At 43.0% G+C, this 12,867-nt stretch overlaps 1 protein-coding gene across 1 annotated transcript in view; it reads right to left on the bottom strand.

Moving 5' to 3' along the window:
* The window catches only part of ZNF830 (zinc finger protein 830), a 255,034-nt gene that overhangs the window by 89,611 nt on the left and 152,556 nt on the right, over nucleotides 1-12,867 (bottom strand). The window contains exon 5 of the mRNA XM_077269538.1: nucleotides 1,263-1,477. Within this exon, the coding sequence (XP_077125653.1) occupies nucleotides 1,263-1,477 (215 nt within the window). The remainder of the gene's footprint in view (nucleotides 1-1,262; nucleotides 1,478-12,867) is intronic.

Below are 12,867 nucleotides of genomic sequence, written 5' to 3'. Positions count from 1 at the left end.
CCTCAGGGAAATTAACGTCTGTTAGCAAACATATGTGTGGAAATAAATGTTCAGGTCCAGACCCGTGTGTGAATAAGTACATGAGGGTGTCCACTAAAAACATCATGTGGAAGTAAGCATCCGGGACCTGGAGTTCTAGGGTGATTGGGCCATATTGGGTGTCGGCCATTCTAAGCCCGGGGACTTTCCAGCTGGAGTTACCCCCAGTAAAGCAGGTGCTTAGCGTATTCCACAGGTCGTCGCTCTGGAGATTTGTTGAGCCTCTGGAGCCTAAATTATTTCCGTCACCTTTGGGCTGCGTTTGCAGTAAACCTGAGGATCAGGTGACTGTAGAAGTAAATTCTAGTGGGTTGAGGCGTCCTCACCATACGTTATTTCCGGTGAGGTCCGTTGTTAAGGGTCCAGAGGCCCCTCGTTGAAAGGGGGCTACTGTCATGATCCATTTTTGGATTTGTGACAGCTCTGGCTCTGCTTTAATTTAAACATTGTTTTTTGCTGTCATACCAGCAACGGCTAATGTCAGTTTTCCTTGCTGCAAGCTGGCAAGTTGCTTGTTCAGCTGATGTGGGTGGTGACCACTCCCACCATCCTTTAAATAGTCACAAAATGAATCAGCTGACTGTTGATGATAGAGTTATTCTATGTATACCAGCCGTGGAGTTGAAGCTCTCTGGTGTCAGAGCTGAATCTGCTACTTATCTGGAGTTCGGGGTCCTGTTTCCATGTCCTCTGTGGTGTGGAGCTTGGCAGTGTTACCTGGAGCTACGAAACCTTTGTATGTATCCTGCCTGTCTTATGCTTGTCACTATCCCCTGTGTTGTACCATCTGCAGTGGTGGGCTAGCATCCTTGCCGGCCAGTGCACTAACCAGGGTTAAGTGAGGTGACAGCTAGGGACCAGGGAAGTGAAGGCGGTAGGGGGAAGGCCTTGCATAGGGCGTTAGGGAGCTTATGGATAAGCACAGATTGAATTAGGAGGTGCCTCATCCCTGGTTCCCTACTATTAGGGCCTTCCTCCCTCTTTTCTCATCCTGTTGTTGGTATCTGTTGTGCTGTCCGCTGGAAAGACCCTTCTGGTCGTGACAGCTGGAGTGGAAGGGGATTCAAGAACACCACCTCATGTGGTATTAGCACATTAGAACATGCTATTGGTTTATTGTTTTTATAACAAACTGTGGAAGGGGGGTAAGATAGCTGTAATATTACTTCCATTATCATTTTCATTGTAATGTTCAAGAATGTGGCTGCTAGTTTATGCAATACCTGGTGGAAGACTGCTGTCCTGTGTTGTTGGTGGGGGGAGTGGAATTTCCACAGATTGAGGTGTAGAAGATGGGCCTGCTGGGACATTTTCACCATCCTCCTCCTCATCGTCATCATCATCATAATTCCCTGGCAGGAGACGAACAATTGGAGCATTCACCGGAGATTTTTTATCACATGACTGATCACCAGTTTCAAAGAAGCCAGGTGGAAGCCTAAACAAAAACAAATGAATCATTAAAAAAAAAAAAAAAATCTACTGACAGGGCAATGAAAGCTGAGTAGTTGAATCATTCTGTCGAGACTTTGGCTTACATATAATAAAAGCAAGCCTTGACTTCTAGTAAAGTACCTTTAATAAGGGTAAATAAATGTGTTTAATTTTCGGATTGTAGGCACAAAATTTGGATATAACTATTAGTGATAGTGCTCCTTAAAGAGGACAGATGAGTATGGAGACTTACATGCAATGCAAAATGGGAGGAAAGTATGCAAGTTAGCTCTTATAATGTATACCAAAGAAACTGTTCCGTTTTGAGGATGTCGCACACTGTAAAAAAGCTTTGGCTTTAGGCTAGAATAATAATAATAATTTGATTTATATAGCGCCAACATATTCCGCAGTGCTTTAATCACTAGCTAGAATCACTAGCGTATAGCATCCAAAGCATGCTGTGATTGTTTTCTCATACCAAATCGGCATGAGCAAATAATCGCAGATATCCCTGCCCCATTGTATAACACTGGTCCAAGTGCTATCCAATAAAACATTGGACAGTATTGGGCCATGTTATACGCCAGTGTGATCCCAGCTTTACAATGATGAGGTGCAAACAACCCAAAACAGGTTAAGAAAACGCAATAGCCTAAACGTGGTGAACAAAAGGCTGAACGAAGAGATCCATAGATAAAAATTATTTATTGAAAATATTATATAAAATTGAAATAATTAAAAAGACAAAAGATAAATCGATACACAAAAATACCTAGTAGGGGAACTACAACACCTACCCAACCTATATACTAAAAATTCACATAGCAGGTAATAACCAAAATTAATATAACAAATAGATATCACAAATTGCACAAGTGGGAATCAAGTATAAAAACCCGGCATTAAACAGTGGCACAGGATGAACAATAAGTTGTGCTTAAGCTAAGGCACTATATCATATATGGTGTAAAAAGTGCCATAAAAGGCAATATAATATCACATATGACCTGGAAGCATGGTCAAGGAAGCCAAATGCAGAAGGATAATAAGGTAATTAAGTCCTTATAGCATACAGTACATACTCCCCTTTAAATTATAGACCCCACTGACCAGCATGCATGTAGTGCAAAATAGCCAAGGATAAAGATACAATACCTATGCTCTGGAAGCACGGCAATGAAGGTGATCGTAATGGTGGGTGGCCCAGGCATTCCCGTTACCCCGATGCGTGTTTGACCCTAACTTTTTTTTTAAATTTATTTAAAAAAACGAATTCTAACTCAAATTCTAACACAACTCCAAAGAATGGGAAAAAAAAATTACATTTTTTTTTTAAATGTTATAATTATCTAACTAAGAGGGTGACAAATAGGGATTTGATTTATTTTTTTTTTAATTTTGATCACTGTAATAGGGTCTATCACAGTGATCAAAAGAAACCAATAGGACAAGTTCACTTTTGTTGTTGAGTACCGGCTGGCAGACAACGATGGGCACACTGCGCATGTGCCCGCCATCTTTTTTTTTCCAGAAAGATGATGCAGAGGGCTGGGGTAAGGAGCAGAAGGTCCAGGGGGATATCAGAGGTATCGGGAGGCAGTGAGGGGTGGAGGAATTGGGGACCCCATTTCTCTCTGAAATGATCTAACATCAGAAAAGAGGAGAGGAAAATGAATTTTATACCCTTCCCGACATGCGCCGTACATACTGTATACTGCTCTGCAGGATTTGTGTTCCCACAACAGTAGTATATGTCCTGTGCTGCAATCTTGTTGCCGCACGCTGAGCACTGCGATGATCGGGTGCGGGTGTCTGCTCTGTGTGAGAGAGCTGACAACCCTCAGTAACGCCCATTATCGGTACTAGCATCTATTGCGGGCATTTAACCCCTCTGATGCCGCTTTCAGTGGTGACAGTGACATAGAGGAGCATCGCCCAGGGAATTGGTTCCCTGCAAGCTTCCATCAGGTCAACGTGATGCGATCACGTGGGCTGATGGCCTCCATGGAGACCCTGGCTGGAAGATGGCCATGGAGTCCTTCAGGGAAACTGGCTTTGCAGTGCCTACAGAGAGCAGGACCCGAGACTCCTCCTTACCTGCCTGTCAGATGCTGCCCCGATGCGCTGCAGTGCAAAAGGATTGCAGAGTATCAGATCAGCGATCTGGCACTATACAGTGATTTCCCAGGATGGGACAATGTAAGAAAGTAAAAAGAAAAATTATATTATAATATATATATATATAAAGTAAAAATATATACCGGTATATTTTTTTAAAAAATCCTCAAATATATTAAAAAAAAAAAAAATTGCCATAGCCACGTTCGTAATGATCCGCTCTACAAAACTGTCCCACTAGTTAACCCCTTCAGTGAGTACCATAAAAAGGAAAAAAAACACGAGGCAAAAAACAATGATTTATCATCATACTGCAGAACAAAAAGTCCAATAAAACACTGTCAAAAAGACGAATTTTAAATAAAAATGGAACAGCTGAAAATGTCATCTTGTCCTGCAAAAAACAAGCTGTCAGAAAGCTCCATCAGCAGAAAACTAAAAAAGTTATAGCTCTCAAAATAAAGCAATGCAAAATAATTATTTTTTTTTATAAAATAGTTTACATTTTGTAAAAGCGCCAAAACACACAAAAAAATATAACTTGGGTATTGCTGTAATCGTACTGACAAAAACAATAAAGCTGCCTTGTCAATTTTACCACACGTGGAAAGGTATGAAAAAAAAACAAAAAAAAAACAAAAAGCAATTCCTGAATTGCAGGTTTTTGTTAATTTAGTCTCCCAAAAATTGGAAAAGGAAGCAATCAAAAAATGTCATGTGCCCGAAAATGGTACCAACAAAAACAACAGCTTGTCCAGCCCAAAAAAAAAAGCAATCCATAACATGACTGTTGGCCGAAATATGTTAAAATTATAGCTTTCAAAATATGGTGATGCAAAAACTAGTTTTCGCAATAAAAAGTATGTTTTAGTGTGTGAAAGCAGCCAAAGATAAAAACACGGCATAAATCTGGTATCGCTGTAATGGCACCGACCCGAAGAATAAAGTCGCCATAACACTTATCTGCATGAGGAACGGTGTAAAAAATAAAACATTCTTCACATGCTGTTGATTTTTTCATTCTGCCTCCCAAAGATCGCAGTAAGGCCTGACACACATACATCCTTCACTCTACGCTAAGAGCTTACACCAGGGTTTCCATGTAAATCTCTGAAATACATGATTCAGATGGAACCCCCTGTGGAAGATTCCCTATGGACGCCATAGCACCTGTGATCCAGCGGTGTCTGCTTTTATAGTAGTGCAGAAAAGTGCAATCGGCCACAGTTTTGTGCACTTCTGAAAAGAAGGACACTGCTGAACAGAAGCCAGACGTAACTCTGCTGCCTCATTATAGTAAATGGATCCATTGGGGGTTTTATCTGTCACATCACTCGGAGATGGAAACCCCGATGCAAGTGCTCAGTGTAGCGCACTGGATAAATGCGATTATTGCTACATAATTTTTATTTTTATATAGCGCTAACATATTCCGCAGCGTTTTACAGTTTCACACACATTATCATTACTGTCCCCAATGGTTACATAAAATGATTCCAATAAAAGCTTTAACTCAGTCCACAAAAAAAGCAAGCCCTCACTCAGGTCCATCATCTGTTAACGTAAATATAGGGGCTTCCACGTTACTGGTAGCACAAAGGCTCTGGAAAAGTGAAATGGTTCCTCGATCCTCAACAGAAATTCAGTAAATTCTCCGGTCCCAAACCCAAATGGCCCGCTCCCTTCTGAGCCACAGTGTGCTTAAGCCACATTTAGGGCCCCCATGTTTGGCATTTCCGTAGTGATGAGAGCCCACCTAATTTACAGGTGCGTGTGTCCAGAAGCATGAGCTGGGCATAATGTACTGGTCACTACAACACCAATTTGCAATTTTCATTCAGCAAATCAACTCAGCAATCCACTGCTACTTATTTATGGAAAACACCCATGGAGTCAAAATCGTCATTACACCTGTAGATAAAATCCCAAAGGGTTATTTCCAAAATGGGGTCACTTGAGGGGGGATTCTGCTTTTCTAGCACTTAGGGGCTCTTTATATGGAATTCAATCTATTCTAGGAACATCTGCTTTCCAGGAGGCAAATAGCGCTCCGTCCCTCCCGAGTTTCTCCGTATGGCTAAGTATTAGTGTACAGCCACATATGGGGTATTGCCACGTTCAGTAGAAATTGTGGGACAAACTTTGGTGCCATTTTTACTCATTTCCCAGTATGAAAATGTAAAACTTGGGGTAGGACACAATCTAGGTGGTAAAAATTTAAATTATTTTATCTTCACTGCTCAATGGTATACAAGTCTGTGACAAACCTGTGGTGTCAATATAATCATTGCACCCATAGATGTATTCACTTAGAGGTTTAGTTTGTAAAATGGGGTCACTTATGGGGGGTTCTGCTGTTTTGGCTCCTCAGGGGCTCTACTAATTTAACATGGCACCCTCAAACAAGTGCAGCAAAATCTGTACTGCAATATGGAGTTTCTTCCCTTCTGAGCTTTGCACTGTGCCTCAAAGGTAGTTTTCGACTACATATGGGGTATTGATGAACTCAGGAGAAATTGCACAACAAATTTTGGGGTCCATTTTCTCCTGTTACCCTAGCGAAAAAACAAAATTCGCAGCTAAAAATGTGATTTTTTATTTTCACGGCTTAACTTTATAAACTTCTGTGAAGCACCCGGGAGTCCAAGGTGCTCAACACACATCTAGATAAGTTCCCAAGGGGGTCTAGTTTCCAAAATAGTGTCACTTGTGGGGGGTCCACTGTTTAGGCACATCAGGGGCTCACCAAGCACAACATGGCGTCTGCTAATTATGCCAGCAAATTTTACATCCAAAAAGTGAAATGGCGCTCCTTCCCTTCCAAGCCCTGCCGTGAGCCCAATCAATAGATTTCCTCCACATATGGGTTATCGGCATGCTCAGCAGAAATTGCACAACAAATTGTATGGTCCATTTTCTTCTGTTACCCTTGTGAAAGTAAAATAAAAATAGGTCTAAAGGAAAATTTGTGAAAAATGTTAATGTATTTTTTTCCTTCCACATTCCAAAACTTCCTGTGAAGCACCTGTAGGGTTAGTAATCTTCTTGAATGTGGTTTTGCATACCTTGAGGGGTGCAGTATTTAGAATGGTGTGACTTTTGGGTATCTTCTATCATATAGGCTCCTCAAAGTCACTTCAAATGTGAGGTGGTCCTTAAAATAATATAGTTTTGCAAATTTTATTGTAAGGCTATGTGCACACATTCCGGATTTTGATGCGGATCCGCAGCATTTTTGGACGTGTGGAATTGCACCAAATCTGCAGTATAGTGCACAGCCAATGTTAGTCAATTGGAAATCCTGAATTAGTGTGCACATGTATGTGTATATGTATGTACTGTATGTGTATATGCGCAGTTAGGTCCATATATATTTGGACAGAGACAACATTTTTCTAATTTTGGTTATGGACATTACCACAATGAATTTTAAACAAAACAATTCAGATGCAGTTGAAGTTCAGACTTTCAGCTTTCATTTGAGGGTATCCACAATAAAATTGGATGAAGGGTTTAGGAGTTTCAGCTCCTTAGGTGCCCTACCTGTCACCCCGTTTTTTCAGTATGAGATAAAAATACTGTTAAATAGAGCCTGAGCTGTTCATTACAACAGTGTATTTTGTGGACCCCGATTCCCCACCTATGCTGCCAAAATACGTTACCAAAGTAGCCGTTTTCGCCTGTCAATCAGGCTGGTCTGGTCAAAAGGGCGTGGTGTCTTCCCCCAGATCTTGCTTAGTTTTCCGTTGGTGGCGTAGTGGTTTGCGCATGCCCAAGGTCCCTAATCCACTGCACAGGGGAGTTAAAAGAGCGCGAGTTCGCATCTCGGCTTCAGGAAAATGGCCGCCGCGATCTCCATCTGCGCACGCGCGGCATCCCGCGGCCATTTTCCTGAAGCCGCGGCCAGCAGAGCGCCGCTTCTGCGCACGCGCGGCCAAAGGAAGATGGCTGCCCCCACCGATCACCAATGAAATAGTGCACATCGCGCTCTTTTAACTCCCCTGTGCAGTGGATTCGGGACCTTGGGCATGCACAAACCACTATGCCACCAACAGAAAACTAAGCAAGATCTGGGGGAAGACACCACGCCCTTTTGACCAGACCAGCCTGATTGACAGGCGAAAACGGCTACTTTGGTAACGTATTTCGGCAGCATAGGTGGGGAATCGGGGTCCACAAAATACACTGTTGTAATGCATAGCTCAGGCCCTATTTAACAGTATTTTTATCTCATACTGAAAAAACGGGGTGACAGGTGCCCTTTAACATGTGCCAACCTGTTTTTAAAGGGACCAAAAGTAATTGGACAATTGACTCCAAGGCTATTTCATGGACAGGTGTGGACAATCCCTTCGTTATGTCATTCTCAATTAAGCAGATAAAAGGCCTGGAGTTGATTTGAGGAGTGGTGCTTGCATTTGGAAGGTTTTGCTGTGAAGTAAACATGCGGTCAAAGGAGCTCTCCATGCAGGTGAAACAAGCCATCCTTAAGCTGCGAAGACAGAAAAAACCCATCCGAGAAATTGCTACAATATTACAATATTAGGAGTGGCAAAATCTACAGTTTGGTACATCCTTAGAAAGAAAGCACTGGTGAACTCATCAATGCAAAAAGACCTGGGCGCCCACAGAAGACAACAGTGGTGGATGATCGCAGAATAATCTCCATGGTGAAGAGAAACCCCTTCACAACAACCAACCAAGTGAACAACACTCTCCAAGAGGTAGTCGTATCAATATCCAAATCTACCACAAAGAGAAGACTGCATGAAAGTAAATACAGAGGGTTCACTGCACGGTGCAAGCCACTCATAAGCATCAAGAATAAAAAGGCTAAACTGGACTTTGCTAAAAAAAAAAATCTAAAAAAGGCAGCACAGTTCTGGAAGAACATTCTTTGGACAGATGAAACCAAGATCAACCTCTACCAGAATGATGGAAAGAGAAAAGTATGGCGAAGGCGTGGTACAGCTCATGATCCAAAGCATACCACATCATCTGTAAAACACAGCGGAGGCAGTGTGATGGCTTGGGCATGCATGGCTGCCAGTGGCACTGGGTCACTAGTGTTTATTGATGATGTGACACAGGTCAGAAGCAGCCGAATGAATTCTGAGGTATTCAGAGACATACTGTGTGCTCAGATCCAGCCAAATGCCGCAAAACTGATTGGTCGTCGTTTCATACTACTGATGGACAATGACCCAAAACATAAAGCCAAAGCAACCCAGGAGTTTATTAAAGCAAAGAAGTGAAATATTCTTGAATGGCCAAGTCAGTCACCTGATCTCAACCCAATTGAGCATGTATTTTACTTGTTAAAGACTAAACTTTAGACAGAAAGGCCCACAAACAAACAGCAACTGAAAACCACCGCAGTGAAGGCCTGGGAGAGCATCAAAAAGGAGGAAACACAGCATCTGGTGATGTCCATGAGTTCAAGACTTCAGACAGTCATAGCCAACAAAGGGTTTTCAACCAAGTACTAGCAATGAACATTTTATTTAAAATTATTGAATCTGCCCAATTACTTTTGGTCCCTTTAAAAACAGGTCAGCACATGTTAAAGAGCTCAAACTCCTAAACCCTTCATCCAATTTTAATGTGGATACCCTCAAATGAAAGCTGAAAGTCTGAACTTCAACTGCATCTGAATTGTTTTGTTTAAAATTCATAGTGGTAATGTCAATGTCTATAACCAAAATTAGAAAAATGTTGTCTCTGTCCAAATATATATAGACCTAACTGTATGTATGTGTTGGTTTTTTTGCTATTCAACACAGTAGCCGGATGATGGGACTACTAGTCCTATCTGGCTATGTCTGCTGTCACATAGAACAGTGACCGCATTAGCCGATGATGGGATAGTAGTCCCATCATCAGGCTACTGTGTTGAATAGCAAAAAAAAACCCACGTACATATATATACACATACAGTACGTACATATACACATACAGTACACACTTACCAAACAGCTAATCCCCGACGCCCTCAATCTCCTGCAAAAAAAAATAAAAAAATAATCCAACAGTATACTCCCTGTTCCGATGTAATCCATTTAAAAACAACTGTCCCACGATGATCTCCCGTGTAGAGCTGTCACATCGGGAGATGTGACCTTTCTACAGGGGCTCTGGTGATACAGTGACCAGTGGTGAACCTCCCGCAGTGGATCACTTCGCCGCCTAGAGGTCACTGGAGTTCATCCTGTCACTTGCGGCTCCATAGTGCCGTAAAGTGACAGCATGAACTCAGATGACCTACACTACGGGAGTATTATCTCCGATCAGTGTGTCATCGGAGGCCCCTGTAGAGCGGTCACATTTCCCGATGTGACAGCTCTACACGGGAGATCGTCGTGGAACACTCATTATTAAATGGATTACATCGGAACAGGGAGTATTTGTGTTGGTTTATTATTTTATGTTTATTACAGGAGAATGAGGGAGTAGCATGGATTAGATAGATAATAAAGATGGCAAACTGTGTGGTGTTTTATTTCAATAAAATACTTTATTCTAGCAGTGTCTTTATTTATCCCCTTAACAACTATTGGATTAGTAATGGATAGATGTCTAATTGACATCTCTCTGTTACTAAGCCGGGCTTGATGTCACTTTACAATACAAACGTGACATCAACACAACTATTACCCCACTTGCCACTGCTACAGGGCAAGTGGGAAGAAAGAGGCCAAGTGCCGGAATTGGTGCATCGCTGAGAGCTGATGTTTGTAGCCAGGGGGGCCAATATCCATGGCCCCTTCCTAGGCTATTAATATCAGCCCGCAGCTGTCTTCCTAGCCTTTTCTGGTTATTATATGGGACTCCACGTCATTTTTTTGGGGGGGTCTCTCTATTTTAAAAGCCAGTAAAGGCTAAATATACAGCTGTGAGCTCATATTAATAGCCTGGGAAAATCCATGGGCATTACCCCTTCCCAGGCTATAAACATCTGCCACAGTCACTGGCTTTGCCTCTCTGGTTTGGAAAATTGCGCAGGAGCCCACGCCATTTTTTTCTCTTTTTGTTTTTAAATTAAACAGATATTGCGTTTAAGGCCGGGATCACACCTGCAAGAAACTCGCTCGAGTCCCACACCTCCATATCTGACACTGCGGCCGGCACTCGGGACCGGAGTGTGTGGCTGCACGTATTTCTATGCAGCTGAACGCTCCGGTCTGAGTGCCAGCGGCAGTGCCGGGTATTGAGGTGCGAGACATGTGCGAGTTTCTCGCAAGTGTGACCCCGGGCCTAACGCAGATTTTGGGTGTCTCTCTATATAACTCTTTAGGTACTATTTTATTATGTTCATTACTAAACATCGGGCTTGGTATTATATATCAATCTATATATAGATACTAGCTGAAGAGCCCGGCGTTGCCTGGGCATAGTAATTATCTGTGGTTAGTTACACCTCACTTCTCTTATTTTCCCATCACGCCTCTCATTTAGCACCTCAATTCTCTCATTTTCCCATCATGCCTCTTATTTTCCCCCTCACATCTTTCATTTTCTCCCTCACACCCCTCTCATTCCCCCATAACACTTGTCATTTCAACCTCACATCTGTCATTTTCCGATCAATCCACTATTTTCCCTCATTCCTCTCATTTTGCACTCACACCTTATCATCTCACACCTTTCATTTTCACCTCACACCTCTCATTTTCACCTCACACCTCTCATTTTCACCTCGGTATATACATGTTTGTCATCTCCCTTATATATAGTATACACCTGTATGTCATCTCCTGTATATAGTATATACCTGTATGTCATCTCCCCTGTATATAGAATATACGACATGCATGTAGCGACTTTTGTGAGATGAGTTTTGTGTGGTGACATGCGTGTAGCAACTTTCTGTGTGCCGAGTTGAATGTGACAGGTTAGTGTAGCAAGTTGTGTGCAGCAAATTTTGCGCATGTTGAGTTTTGCGCGTGGCGAGTTTTATGTGTGGTGCATTTTGAGTAGGTGCAAGTTTTGTGTGAGGCAACTTTTGCATGTGTTGCAACGTTTGTGCATGTGGCAATTTTTCCACGTGTGCAAGTTTTGCGTGTGGCGAGTTTTCCATGTGGCGAATTTTGCGCATGGCGAGTTTTGAGTGGCGACTTTTGTGTTTCGACTTTTATGTGGCGAGGTTGGTGTATGTGTGGTGAAATGTGTGCTGAGGGTGGTATATGTGTTCAAGCACATGGTAGTGTGTGGCGCATTTTGTGTGTGTTTATATCCTCGTGTGTGTTGAGTATCCCATGTCGGGCCCCACCTTAGCAATTGTACTGTATATACTCTTTGGCGCCATCGCTCTCATTCTTTAAGTCCCCCTTGTTCACATCTGGCAGCTGTCAATTTTCTTCCAACACTTTTCTGTTCACTTTTTCCCCATTATGTAGATAGGGGTAAAATTGTTTGGTGAATTGAAAAGCGCGGGGTTAAAATTTTGCCTCACAACATAGCCTATGAAGCTCTCGGGGCCCAGAAATGTGACTCTGCAAAATTTTGTGGCTGTAGCTGCAACGGTGCAGATGCCAATCCCAGACATACACACACACAAACACACACACACACATTCAGCTTTATTCACATCTATAGATATCTATCTATAGATATATCCATCTATAGATATTCACTTACCGTATATACTCGTGTATAAGCCGAGATTTTCAACACATTTTTTGTGCTTAAAAAGCCCCCTTGGCTTATACACGAGTCATTGTCCAGAAAGCCAGAGGGGAAGGGAGCGGTGGAGCAGCGGCAGGAGCCAGCGGCTTTGACATATCATCCTCGCGCCATTGCTGAAAGTCCCTGCATTTCCGTTGTCCAGGTGCGGCAGCGCTTCCTGTGCCGAGCGGTCACGTGGTACCGCTCATTAAGGTAATGAATATGCACGCGTCTCCACTCCCATAGGAATGGAGCGCATATTCATTACCTTAATAAGCAGTACCACGTGACCGCTCTCCACAGGAAGAGCTGCCGCATCAGGACAACGGAGATGCAGGGACATGCAGCGACGGCGCGAGGAGGGCGAGTATGAAGGGGGACGACGGGGGGAGCCCAGCCATGCATACAAGGATGGGACGGGGAAGCCCAGCCATGCATACAAGGATGGGACGGGGAAGCCCAACCATGCATACAAGGATGAGACGGGGAAGCCCAACCATGCATACAAGGATGGGATGGGGGAGCCCAGCCATGCATACAAGGATGTGAGGGGGAGCCCAGCCATGCATACAAGGATGGGACGGGGGGAGCAGAGCTATGCATACAAGA

The sequence above is a fragment of the Ranitomeya variabilis genome, chromosome 6 (genome assembly GCF_051348905.1).
Source record: "Ranitomeya variabilis isolate aRanVar5 chromosome 6, aRanVar5.hap1, whole genome shotgun sequence".
NCBI classification, from domain to species: Eukaryota; Metazoa; Chordata; class Amphibia; order Anura; family Dendrobatidae; genus Ranitomeya; species Ranitomeya variabilis.
The sequence above is the reverse complement of the archived record's forward strand: the minus strand, read 5'-3'. Positions and strand labels throughout refer to the sequence as shown.